Here is a 14,515-nt window from a genome sequence, read left to right on the forward strand (position 1 = left end):
TTTGGGATGTCACACTACTTATGAAACTTCTCAAATGTCACATAAAGAGAACCCTCAGATGGTAGAACCCTTTTTTACATTCCTTAGCATACAAGTTAGGTATATAGTACTTTCATGCAGTTAGAGGAATTTCTGAAAACTGTGACACATACATCCTACACTGATATAAAATGGTTCCACGGGCAGTATAAGTGGCAGCTTGCAAAGTCTCCAGTGGGAATGTAGGGACAAACTTGTTGAGATATTGTGCTGCCAAAAAGGCCCTAAGTTGAGGATTCTTTAAAAGAAGCTTCCTCAATAGAAATCAATTTTTGTGGATTTAGCTGGAGCCCACCACTCCTTCACCTGGTAAATAAGGCTTGCTCTATGATATCTTGCTATATCTGGCACTAATCCACCATTTCTAAGGGATGGAAACAATGAAGATCTATAAATCCTGGGTCTCAGATTGCCCCAGATAATTTGTAGCAAATTCGGCATTAGTCAATGGCTACTTTCCCACTGGCCACTTCCCCATTCCGCTTTTGGTGTCCTCCTGACGATACAGAGCCAAACTGATCCGTCCTGACTTACAATGTAAGTCAATGGAGACGGATCCGTTTTCACTGACACAATATGCTGCAATTGAAAACGGATTCGTCCCCTATTGACTTTCAATGTAAGTCAAGATGGATCAGTTTTGACTTAGACTTTCTTTTAAAAGAATAATGCAAACAGATCCGTTATAAATGGATACAATCGTTTGCATTATCGATTGTAAAATCCGTCTGTGCAGATACAAGACGGATCCGCACCAAACTCAGGTATGAAAGTAGCCTCAGTGATACACTGACATAGAATTTCTTATGCCAATAAAAACTTCACCCTTTTCCATACTGCTGGAAAGTGATGCAATATAGGAAATATTTCATTTGAACATGGATTGTTAACTTACATACATTTTTAACAATGTACAGTAAAACCAAGTAGATACAGGTGGCCCCTAATTGAACATTTCTATGCTTGTCTGCAATGCGCACAATAATATGACATGTTCTATATTTTTGCGGAACGGACATATGGAATGCACACGGAGTAACTTCCATTTTTTGTTTGACCAACTGAAATGAATGGTTCCGTATATGGTCTGCAAAAAAAAAACGGAACGGACATGGAAAGAAAATACGTTCGTGTGCATGAGCCCTAATACCATATTACTCAGTGTTTTATGGATCTCCACTATTGGTATTACATTACAAAAACTTCATTCGAATGTGACAGACCACTTACTAGCATTGCACACATTATGTATTTTTTCAACTTTGAAACTGTTTTATTCTCTTTTTGCAGACTACTGTTGGACAAATCACCATTACATTACCAAACGATGCCTCTATTACTCTTAAAATTTCCATTAAACTTACTCTTGAATCTGGAAGAACCCTGTATATAGAAATGTTAGTCAATGACAAGATCACTGTGCAAAACCTAATATGTTTCCCTGATAATGCTGTAAAGGCCCATAATTTTTCAATGACTGGAGATCTTGAAGCACCAGTAATAATTTCACTTGAAGAGTCTAAACGATCTCTCCAGTTATATGCAACTGATGTCGATGAGCTGTATGCCTCCATAAATATATTACACAAACCCACGCTTGGAGAAGAGGTTATACTGGTTGCTAGAATAAACGGTAAGATAAGATGTAAACTATTTTTACTACTTTTCTTTTTGTTATAATTCTTATTTAAATAGTTATTTTATAGAAAAAATAGAGCAGCCAATTGGCAATATTGGACTCTTACATTTTTAAGTGGAAGTTAATGGAGTTGAAAAAAACCTTTTAATATACTTTTTATCATTCTGCAGCAAGAGTGTAAAAGTGCTGCCTGCACTGCACTATATAAAGACTCAGAGGCTACCTGTGGATAGTGTACTTTCTGATGAGAGATCGTTGACTGCTAGACATGCCTCTTTGACACATTTGAAGACATTTTGCCCAGTTGACATTTTTAAGGGGGGGGGGGGGTACTATTGGTTTCAGAGCAGCAGGATAGTCTTTTCAACAAAATGCACACCATCTTGGCCTTTCTGACCTTGCTGTTAGGAGGTGTTGGAAGCAGTGGTTACGTGAGGGTGCACACACAATGAACAGGCTCTGGGCTCCTCAGACAGACCACCAGTAAAAAGGATTGTTTTATCCACCTATAAGCACAACGAGCTCGAACAGTTTAATTTACCTCAATCCAGACACCTTTATTATGCACCCCTGTGATGGCTCAGACCATTTCCGAGCACTTAGCAAAATGAAATTTAGTGTCATGATGCACATTACGTGTCTTGCCATTTACATCCAACCATCATCACCTAAGTTTGCAGTGGTGTGGTGAGTTGACTGGAAACATGTTGTCTTTAGCAACAAATCTAGGTTTGGGTTTCCCATTGTTTGGGATTCGACAATGGTTGGGTTTTAGTATGAAGGCCTTGTGCTGAGCGCTTTAATCCTGCCTTTTCTGTAGAGCAACACACTGCCTCAACTGCTGGTGTGATGATCTGGGGAGCCATAGCATATGAGAGTCAGTCACCCCTAGTAGTGATACAAGGGTAACTCTCAGCTCAGCTATATGTGCAGAACATACTTCAGCTATATATATTGACTCTCATGGCAGAGCATCCAGCTGCCATTTTTAAGCAGGATAATGCTCAACCACACACAGCAAGGGTTTCTTAGGAATGCCTCCACCTCATTGCATCACCTGGCCTGCCCAGTTGCCAATAGAGCATTTATAGCACCAGCTGGGATGCCATCTTTGGCAACCTATGAGTGTGCAGGATCTACAGGCCCAGCTGTAGCATCTGTGGGCAAATGTTCTGCAAGATAGCATAACAAAACGTATCCTTTCACGCTAATAATCACATACAGTATATCATTATTACAGTTATATATATATATATATATATATATATATATATATATATATGTATAGAGAGAGAGAGAGAGAGAGAGAGAGAGAGATAAGACTAATTAAATACTTCATAATTACTTTTCTTTCTTTTCAGGCCAGGTTTCTTGGGATAAAGATTATGTCTACACATGGACCTTTGAGAACAATGTGTCATATTCATCTGGAAGTCCCCTGATAACTGTTACATGTACAAAATTAGGACTACATTTAGTTAGGCTTACTGTTACTAACTATGTAACCACTTTAAACAGTTATATAGAGTATTATGTAGTAAAAGAGGAATTTGTTCCTCGGTTTAGCCACCCTTCAAATGCGTTGCTTGAAGAACCAATTCTGTTCCTACTGAAGGTAAGCTAGCCACTTTTTAAATAAGCACATGATTACTGTATCAACTGGACTAACCAAATGTATTATGTATGTTCTTTGCTACATGTTTGCAGTTTGTGAAATCATGTGGATTTGGAGAGTCGTCATCTGGTATCTTTTTATCATTTTTTTGTGTGTTTTAGATATAATTAGGGATGAGCGAATAAACTTCGGATGAAAAATGGTGGTACCTTGGAACCAAACCCGAGTTCGGGAAATGTTTTTTTATAGTAAAAATTAATTTATAAAGTTATGGACTTCACAAAACAATAACTTCGGCTCATCTGAGTCAATACATTCTAATACTGTACGGAGCTCCTGCTCCATACAGTATTAGAACTGAGTTTTATGCGAATCAACTTCAGATTTATGCGAATCAACATCCACAGTCGATTCGCTCATCCCAAGTGTGGGGTTTTGCTCTGGTAGACAGGTTAGCGGACGCAGTATCGAGGCAATCATAAAGTCCTTAACTTAAACAGTTCGGTGTTTATTTGCACATAAGGAAAAACAAAATGACCGTTCACAGTCTTGGTGTTTGTTCACACCATGCAATGTCCATAGAACAAAATCTTCACATGGTTAGCAGTTTTCCATCCGCAATCCACAGCAGGCTTTAGGGGCCTGTTTGCCGGCTTGCGGCTCTCAGCCCTTTAGCATGGCACAAATTCACATGTCCCAAAACACAGATACTACCCAGCTTCTCTGTCAGATGGAGGGTAAACCACATCCAGCTGAGACTGCTGGCTGGGTTTTATATAGGCCAAAATACACCCGGCCTGGAGCGTGGGGAGGAGCCACCCACCCTGCACTTTGGCTATTCCCAGTAAGAGCCGCCCGGATCCGCTTTACAGCCATACTAACAACAAAACAGTGTCAGTCAGCACTAGCTGCCGCTGACACTTAAAACTACCGGCTCTTACCTCACCGAGGCCAGGAATTTCGGTGACACATACCTTCCATCAATGACGGCCCCTTGTGTTACCTACACTAGGTATAACCAAATGTAATATATAAGACAAAAATAAAATATAAACAGTAGCTTGACAGCCACAGTAAAGGTAGCCACTCAAAACAAAATTCACAATTCAAGAATTGCATGAGTGATCAAACATTTATACATACAAATTCTATAAAATTTTGCACCACATTTTTTGCTCATATATGTATAAAGTATCTTATAAAAGGGGACATATAGGTTGTACATTGGTTGTACATAGGTTGTATCTGATGGCTTTCAGGCTACAATCACAGTTTTCTATGCATGATGTAACACAAAAGCTGAATAGTCTTTTGAGGGGTACTAACTAATTTATCTAATATTTCTGAAAACACACTTGAGGGACAAAACTCTAGAAAATCCAAAGAAAAAAATAGATAATATTAGAAAAAGAAGCACATCAGATAAAAATGGTTCCATCCTGACAGATGTCCATACCACATGCAGAAAAGTACTCTGGGCCCCTGGCATTAAAACATAGATCACTGTTAGTAATACTCACTGGGGACATTTATCAAAAACAGCGTTTGTCCCATGTGCCGCTGGAAGATGAGCCAAATTTATTTTGATGCACATGTCTCATAGATTTGGCACATCCTCCTGCTGGCCATGCAACAGACTAAAATCTATGGCAGCCACCTTTCTGCCGAAGATTTGTCTTTGTTCATGCTAGAAAACTGACATTAATAAAGATAAATATGGCGGGCCTGGGGCAACGCCCCGTGCCCACTCTACCTATGGCCCCTTTTCTCTCCACTTCTAAAAAGTGCGTTGTGAAGGGGGGAAAGTCACAGATTTTATGGCAAATATGGCGTGCAACAAAATCTGCTTGTTTATTATGCCACACAAGTGACATATGTAGAACTTCCCCTATTGTTTTTAACCTGATGATACCTTACACTCTATGAAGGACTTTGAGTGGATCAATAAATTCTGGCATTAATCACAAAAGAAATGAAATGTCAACTACTTCCTCCAAATCTTTTCAAGAAAGACTGTGTTAATTTGTAAAGGTCATTATCAAACAGCTTGGTGTCACTAAGTTGTAGTGAATTATAAATGCATGTTAGGAGCTAAGGGCTGTATTACACCAACAGATTATCTGACCAAGTTCTGTCCACTCAGACCAATAGTTAGTGTGTATAACAAAATATCTAATCTAAACGGCCATCTGACCAGTGATTGGTCAGAAAATCTATTGGTGTAATACAGCCCTTATGTTGGTTGATCTTTATTGGGCTTTCAACTTGCACCTAGATAAAGAGACTTATAAAGTCACAAACTGAGCTTGTAAGTATATACAAAAATCGGAATTGGGTAAATTAATTTGTTGCCTACAATTTACGTATAAAGGGAAGCAGTAAAGGGTATATTAGACGGACAGATTTTCTGCCCGATGATGACCGCGTTCGTAGTAACACTCGTTAGTGATCATCTGACAGTCTAAGGCCTCATTCATACGGCCGCTGTTTTGGCCCGCATCCGAGCCGCAGTTTCACTTCCATGGGCACGCAAAAGATGCGGACAGCACTCCGTGTGCTGTCCACATCCGTTGCTCCATTCCATGGTCTTTATTTAAAAAAATATATAACCTGTCCTATTCTTGTCTGTGTTTTGCGGACAAGAATGGGCAGTTATATTAAAGGCTGTCCGTGCTGTTCTGCAAATTGTGGAATTGCGATTTGCGGACCGCAAAACACACAACGGTTGTGTGCATGTAGCCTAATACTGCCTCCGGTTGCCCGATGAACGAGCAAACACTCGTTCATCAAGCAATTTAGATTTGTCAACGGCAGATTGTGCTGTGTAATCACGATCTGCCACCGGCACACCACTATCCTGCATGGGGACGACTGATGGCATAGCGATCGATCCTTGTCATGCTGCGGAGGACATTGCTGCATGTAATAGCAGTAGTGTCTTGTGTTAGCTACCTGGCGACTGCTGGGAGGGAACGCTTCCCTCCCAACAGTCGCTTGCAGCATCGGGGTGCCTAATACAACCTTAAAGGGGTTAAACAAACATGCCCCTCATATAGATTATACTTGCCCCGCTCCCTGGCACCCATACCACTCCTGATCCCTGCACGGCCGGCGCTGCATCATTCCTGTTGATCTGTGTGGGGTAAGTATAATCTATATGAGGGGCCCGGGCATTGGGGGGCATGTTTATATACTTTGGATAACCCCTTTAAGTGTCAGAGAAGCAAGAAAGGTCAGGGAAGAGGTGCCCTGAGTGTGTTAAACTCTTCTCCTCATAGTTTAATTTGCTATCTTTATATACTCTATGATGCATGGACATCACTTTTGCTCTGAAGCAGTTATGAATTCAACTAAACCTTATATAAAACCGATCAGACATAAACTCAAATGAGGGCCCAAGTATAAACCAAAATTTGAGATCACAGGTGCCTACAACGAAAAACTCCTATATGGAAACACTCAAGTACCCGCATACAAAAATATATCAAAACATATCTTTATTCAGATATTAAGATCAAAATGTAAAATACATATACAGTATGAGTTGGCAAAGACAAACACACACACATGGAGTACATGATAAAGTGATAAATACAGAAAGGTAAAAAATATATCACCATGTGGTAAACCCTCCTGAACAAGAAAGCTATCAGAATCACAAAATTGAACTACAGACCCGATTGATGGCACGTCCAAACCCTGACATGTGTTTCAAGTCAGCTTCCTCAAGGAAAATTTTAATTCCTGTTGATCCACGTGACGGGAGTGGGGTAAGTATATTCTATATGAGAGGGGCATATTTATATACTTTGGATAACCCCTTTAAGTGTCACGGAAACAAGAAAGTTCAGGATAGAGGTGCCCTGAGTGCATTAAACTCTTCTCCTCAAAGGTTTGATTTGCTATCTTTATATACTCTATGATGCATGGACATCAGTTTTGCTCTGAAGCAGTTATGAATTCAACTTAACCTTATATAAACCAAATTTCTATTTATTTTTCTAAGCCTCCACTCGGACCAGCCTTACAACAAGCTGAAAGGATAACATTTCATTTTGGTGATAATACAAGCATTTGCTTAACTGGACCTTATTTTGGGAAGTATGGGTATGTATGGACTAAACAAGAAAGGATATGAGTTATCGACTTTTATCATACAAAATGTTAATTTGACTTGAAAGAACAGGGGCACTTTGCAGTAAAATACAGCCTAATGTGAAACAAATATCATTTGAGCATTTACTATATATATATATTTCATTCATAGCTTCATTTTTAGATTATAGTATGTCAATTGCTTACCTATCATGCTATAAATCTTGCAATCTACAATACATTGAGGTTCTTGGTTCATAGAGATTTTACTGCTATTTAAGGGGTTGTCTGGTAATACTCTCCTTACCGATTCCCCTCCACCCCTATTCCAACACTTCCCAGTTATCTGCAGATCTCTTTACTGCCTTGTCCCTGACAACACAGGTCACTGCTGTTGGAACTATAATGAAAACAAGGGAATAATGCTCTAAAAAGGTAATAAGAAGACTAATTGCTGTTGTACTCACCTTAAGAGATTGTGCATTGCATGTTCAATCCTGCTATAGGCTTGATATTATAATCTTCCTGATTTCACCACTGCTTGGCCCATTAAGTGGAGTCATAGTAAATTACTTTTGTGCTCAGTATAGTATAAAACTGTATTCCCGCTGTAACTGTGGCTAATATAGCAGCCCCAGTTGCAGGAAAAATCAGCAAATAAAAAATTTTAAATGTTAAATACGCCCCAAAGGTTTTGTACGACTTTATTGGTGACAGAAAGGTTACAAAATGAAAAAAAAAAAAAAACATACACCATGTTGCAGCTTGTAGCCTTGCCCCCTGTGAACATAATACATATATCCCTTATATAAAACAACCATTGTGGAAGGGGGCCATCATTTAAAAACTAATATTGGTTGCACATTGTGTTATTGACAAAAAAAATATGAAAAGCAGAATGTTTTTCATATTACTGGAAAAAACGCTTAAAATAGTTTACATAACCAAACAGAAAAAAGGTATGGCTTTCAAGACACATGTACAAAAAAAAATGGAAAATGCATCTAGTTAGCAAGGGGGTAAATTAGCCAGTTTTAAACCGGTTGAGGAAAGTTTATTTTTTAAGCAATACTATGTGAATGTAATATCTATATCTTATTCACTAAACTGTAATAGCTGGCTGCTGTGGTAATTTTCTAAGTTGTTTCCTAAATATATGGATTCAAATAGAGTACAATAATTATGTGTTCTTGCATAGCAAGACCACATACTATTATCTCACATATATATTCTTATTATGTGTTCTTGCATAGCAAGACCACATACTGTTATCTCACATATATATTATTATGTGTTCTTGCATAGCAAGACCACATAATGTTATCTCACAAGTATATTATTATTATTCTTCTTATTCTTATTATAGCCAAATTTGCCACCCTAACTCCTCCCACAGTTTTTACACTACATAGACAAAAATTTACCAAAACATGCAGATTGTACCCGATCGGATTGCTATTACTTTGTGGAGCGATCCCACCCCCGGGGCCCCCGTGGCGGGCCCCGGAAGCCCCCTTTTTTCCCATAGACTTTGACAGGGTAAATTTTCAAATCGCTCCCACTCGCACAGATTTTAAACTAAAGTCACCAAACTTGGGTCACTTAGTCATGGAGTCAACCCGAAAACTTTGGGCACATTTCGGGGACCCCAAAAAGTGGGCGGGGCCACACAGAACCAATCAAAATCTCCCCATTGACTTTAATGAGACCTTCAAATTGCTACTTCTCCCACATTTTTAGGAGTACAAATTCCAAACTTTGCAGACTTGGTCGGCACCCACCCAAGTACCTTGCTTTTGCTTTGTTACCCGATCCCACCCTCCGGGCCCCTGGGACAGGGCCCCCAAAATCCACGTTTTTCCCATTGACTTTGACAGGGACAATTTTCAAATCTCTCCCAGTCGCACAGATTTTAAACTAAAGTCACCAAACTTGGGTCACTTAGTCATGGGGTCAACCTGAAAATTTCTGTCACATTTTGGGGGACATTAAAAAGTGGGCGGAGCTACAAACCACCAATCAGATTTTCCCTATTGACTTCAATGAGAAACTTTTAAATTGCTGTCATTCTCACAGTATTTAAGCCAGAATACCCAAACTAGGCACCGTAGGTCATTGGGTGACTGGGGTCAAAAAATTTAAAAAGTGGGCGGGGTCTACAACGGCCAATCAAATTTCAGCCATTTGTTTAAATGGGAAAAATTCAAACTGCCGCTGCTCTTAGACTGTTAATGGCAGGGTTCCCGAAACTTGGAACAGTTGGTCACTGGAGGACTGTGCCAATGTATATCTCATTTTGGGGATGCTAAAAAGTGGGCGGAGCCACAAACAACCAATCAGATTTTCCCTATTGACTTCAATAAGAAACCTTTAAACAGCTGTCATTCTCACAGCACCCAAACTCGGCAGGGTGGGTCAGTGTGAGACAAAGGTCAAAATTTATAAAAGTGGGCGGAGTCTACACTGCACCCAGTTACTCCACCCACTCCAGTTGTAAGCTACTGGTGGAGGCAAGAACACATCACACAATTTCCCCAGAAATTGTACCTTTTCTAGTTATTATTATTATGTGTTCTTGCATAGCAAGACCACATATTGTTATCTCACATATATATTATTATTATGTGTTCTTGCATAGCAAGACCACATACTATTATCTCACATATATATTATTATTATGTGTTCTTGCATAGCAAGACCACATACTATTATCTCACATATATATTATTATTCTTATTCTTCTTATTCTTATTATAGCCAAATTTGCCACCCTAACTCCTCCCACAGTTTTTACACTACATAGACAAAAATTTACCAAAACGTGCAGATTGTGCCCGATCGGATTGCTATTACTTTGTGGAGCGATCCCACCCCCGGGGCCCCCGTGGCGGGCCCCGGAAGCCCCCTTTTTTCCCATAGACTTTGACAGGGTAAATTTTCAAATCGCTCCCACTCGCCAGGCTTTGACGCTAAAGTCACCAAACTTGGGTCACTTAGTCATGGAGTCAACCCGAAAACTTTGGGCACATTTCGGGGACCCCAAAAAGTGGGCGGGGCCACACAGAACCAATCAAAATCTCCCCATTGATTTTAATGAGACCTTCAAATTGCTACTTCTCCCACATTTTTAGGAGTACAAATTCCAAACTTTGCAGACTTGGTCGGCACCCACCCGAGTACCTTGCTTTTGCTTTGTTACCCGATCCCACCCTCCGGGCCCCTGGGACAGGGCCCCCAAAATCCACGTTTTTCCCATTGACTTTGACAGGGACAATTTTCAAATCTCTCCCAGTCGCACAGATTTTAAACTAAAGTCACCAAACTTGGGTCACGTAGTCATGGGGTCAACCTGAAAATTTCTGTCACATTTTGGGGGACATTAAAAAGTGGGCGGAGCTACAAACCACCAATCAGATTTTCCCTATTGACTTCAATGAGAAACTTTTAAATTGCTGTCATTCTCACAGTATTTAAGCCAGAATACCCAAACTAGGCACCGTAGGTCATTGGGTGACTGGGGTCAAAAAAAATTAAAAAGTGGGCGGGGTCTACAACGGCCAATCAAATTTCAGCCATTTGTTTAAATGGGAAAAATTCAAACTGCCGCTGCTCTTAGACTGTTAATGGCAGGGTTCCCGAAACTTGGCACAGTTGGTCACTGGAGGACTGTGCCAATGTATATCTCATTTTGGGGATGCTAAAAAGTGGGCGGAGCCACAAACAACCAATCAGATTTTCCCTATTGACTTCTATAAGAAACCTTTAAACAGCTGTCATTCTCACAGCACCCAAACTCGGCAGGGTGGGTCAGTGTGAGACAAAGGTCAAAATTTATAAAAGTGGGCGGAGTCTACACTCCACCCAGTTACTCCGCCCACTCCAGTTGTAAGCTACTGGTGGAGGCAAGAACACATCACACAATTTCCCCAGAAATTGTACCTTTTCTAGTTCTTATTATTCTTCTTATTCTTATTATAGCCAAATTTGCCACCCTAACTCCTCCCACAGTTTTTACACTACATAGACAAAAATTTACCAAAACGTGCAGATTGTGCCCGATCGGATTGCTATTACTTTGTGGAGCGATCCCACCCCCGGGGCCCCCGTGGCGGGCCCCGGAAGCCCCCTTTTTTCCCATAGACTTTGACAGGGTAAATTTTCAAATCGCTCCCACTCGCCAGGCTTTGACGCTAAAGTCACCAAACTTGGGTCACTTAGTCATGGAGTCAACCCGAAAACTTTGGGCACATTTCGGGGACCCCAAAAAGTGGGCGGGGCCACACAGAACCAATCAAAATCTCCCCATTGACTTTAATGAGACCTTCAAATTGCTACTTCTCCCACATTTTTAGGAGTACAAATTCCAAACTTTGCAGACTTGGTCGGCACCCACCCAAGTACCTTGCTTTTGCTTTGTTACCCGATCCCACCCTCCGGGCCCCTGGGACAGGGCCCCCAAAATCCACGTTTTTCCCATTGACTTTGACAGGGACAATTTTCAAATCTCTCCCAGTCGCACAGATTTTAAACTAAAGTCACCAAACTTGGGTCACTTAGTCATGGGGTCAACCTGAAAATTTCTGTCACATTTTGGGGGACATTAAAAAGTGGGCGGAGCTACAAACCACCAATCAGATTTTCCCTATTGACTTCAATGAGAAACTTTTAAATTGCTGTCATTCTCACAGTATTTAAGCCAGAATACCCAAACTAGGCACCGTAGGTCATTGGGTGACTGGGGTCAAAAAAAATTAAAAAGTGGGCGGGGTCTACAACGGCCAATCAAATTTCAGCCATTTGTTTAAATGGGAAAAATTCAAACTGCCGCTGCTCTTAGACTGTTAATGGCAGGGTTCCCGAAACTTGGCACAGTTGGTCACTGGAGGACTGTGCCAATGTATATCTCATTTTGGGGATGCTAAAAAGTGGGCGGAGCCACAAACAACCAATCAGATTTTCCCTATTGACTTCTATAAGAAACCTTTAAACAGCTGTCATTCTCACAGCACCCAAACTCGGCAGGGTGGGTCAGTGTGAGACAAAGGTCAAAATTTATAAAAGTGGGCGGAGTCTACACTCCACCCAGTTACTCCGCCCACTCCAGTTGTAAGCTACTGGTGGAGGCAAGAACACATCACACAATTTCCCCAGAAATTGTACCTTTTCTAGTTCTTATTCTTATTATTATAGCCAAATTTGCCACCCTAACTCCTCCCACAGTTTTTACACTACATAGACAAAAATTTACCAAAACGTGCAGATTGTGCCCGATCGGATTGCTATTACTTTGTGGAGCGATCCCACCCCCGGGGCCCCCGTGGCGGGCCCCGGAAGCCCCCTTTTTTCCCATAGACTTTGACAGGGTAAATTTTCAAATCGCTCCCACTCGCCAGGCTTTGACGCTAAAGTCACCAAACTTGGGTCACTTAGTCATGGAGTCAACCCGAAAACTTTGGGCACATTTCGGGGACCCCAAAAAGTGGGCGGGGCCACACAGAACCAATCAAAATCTCCCCATTGACTTTAATGAGACCTTCAAATTGCTACTTCTCCCACATTTTTAGGAGTACAAATTCCAAACTTTGCAGACTTGGTCGGCACCCACCCAAGTACCTTGCTTTTGCTTTGTTACCCGATCCCACCCTCCGGGCCCCTGGGACAGGGCCCCCAAAATCCACGTTTTTCCCATTGACTTTGACAGGGACGATTTTCAAATCTCTCCCAGTCGCACAGATTTTAAACTAAAGTCACCAAACTTGGGTCACTTAGTCATGGGGTCAACCTGAAAATTTCTGTCACATTTTGGGGGACATTAAAAAGTGGGCGGAGCTACAAACCACCAATCAGATTTTCCCTATTGACTTCAATGAGAAACTTTTAAATTGCTGTCATTCTCACAGTATTTAAGCCAGAATACCCAAACTAGGCACCGTAGGTCATTGGGTGACTGGGGTAAAAAAAATTAAAAAGTGGGCGGGGTCTACAACGGCCAATCAAATTTCAGCCATTTGTTTAAATGGGAAAAATTCAAACTGCCGCTGCTCTTAGACTGTAAATGGCAGGGTTCCCGAAACTTGGCACAGTTGGTCACTGGAGGACTGTGCCAATGTATATCTCATTTTGGGGATGCTAAAAAGTGGGCGGAGCTACAAACAACCAATCAGATTTTCCCTATTGACTTCTATAAGAAACCTTTAAACAGCTGTCATTCTCACAGCACCCAAACTCGGCAGGGTGGGTCAGTGTGAGACAAAGGTCAAAATTTATAAAAGTGGGCGGAGTCTACACTCCACCCAGTTACTCCGCCCACTCCAGTTGTAAGCTACTGGTGGAGGCAAGAACACATCACACAATTTCCCCAGAAATTGTACCTTTTCTAGTTACAGAATGTTTTATCTTTCAGATAAGAAAGGAAATATTATATGTTCTTAAAGTTAATACTGCTTTCAACTTTTAACTGATTTATATAACAAATTTTTCATTAGGATTAACTTCACACATAGCTATAAAAAAGCCGGTCTCTACAACCCAACCTTAATTATGGAGAAAACTGAAATAGAACTCTCTTCACTTCTACTAATCCAAAAATCTCTTCAACGTTTAATACTTTATGGATCTACTATACATCGTTTAAGGTATGTGGGATAAGTAAACCATTATACAGTACTAAGGTACTGTAACCTTGTGGATCATATCCATAAGTACTGAATATCTGAGTACTTTTTTTTTTTTTAAGTATACTCGAGGTTGTGAGTTCAGGTACTATTCATGTATTTCCTGAAATAAATTGTTGTTTTTACTTTAGTTGGATACTGGATCATGTATGGGATGGGATATATGTAGTTATGCTATAACAGTCTCCAATTAAACATTGCTAATTCATTGACAACTTGAATTGCCTTCATTTAATCAAACATATAATTTTAACTGTCTTTCTTTTTTCTTAAGTCGTGATGTTCCATCACTTCTGACCTATATTGCTAGGACTAACAGTGATTCCAATGGAATATATCGCTGGTTCTTCTCAGATGGTAAAACTAATAAAACTATAATCAGCAAACCTAAGGTAATTTATTTATCTAACATTTGTATTGTAAATATCAGTTTGTTTATTATCTGTTCATATT

General features: G+C 40.4%; 1 protein-coding gene across 1 annotated transcript in view; it reads left to right on the forward strand.

Moving 5' to 3' along the window:
• PKD1L1 (polycystin 1 like 1, transient receptor potential channel interacting) overlaps positions 1-14,515 on the forward strand; it is a 405,256-nt gene that overhangs the window by 103,234 nt on the left and 287,507 nt on the right. The window contains exons 8-12 of the mRNA XM_044295257.1: positions 1,330-1,672; positions 3,040-3,293; positions 7,300-7,400; positions 13,874-14,023; positions 14,337-14,454. Of these exons, the coding sequence (XP_044151192.1) occupies positions 1,330-1,672; positions 3,040-3,293; positions 7,300-7,400; positions 13,874-14,023; positions 14,337-14,454 (966 nt within the window). The remainder of the gene's footprint in view (positions 1-1,329; positions 1,673-3,039; positions 3,294-7,299; positions 7,401-13,873; positions 14,024-14,336; positions 14,455-14,515) is intronic.

This window comes from Bufo gargarizans, chromosome 5 (genome assembly GCF_014858855.1).
Source record: "Bufo gargarizans isolate SCDJY-AF-19 chromosome 5, ASM1485885v1, whole genome shotgun sequence".
Classification (NCBI taxonomy): domain Eukaryota; kingdom Metazoa; phylum Chordata; class Amphibia; order Anura; family Bufonidae; genus Bufo; species Bufo gargarizans.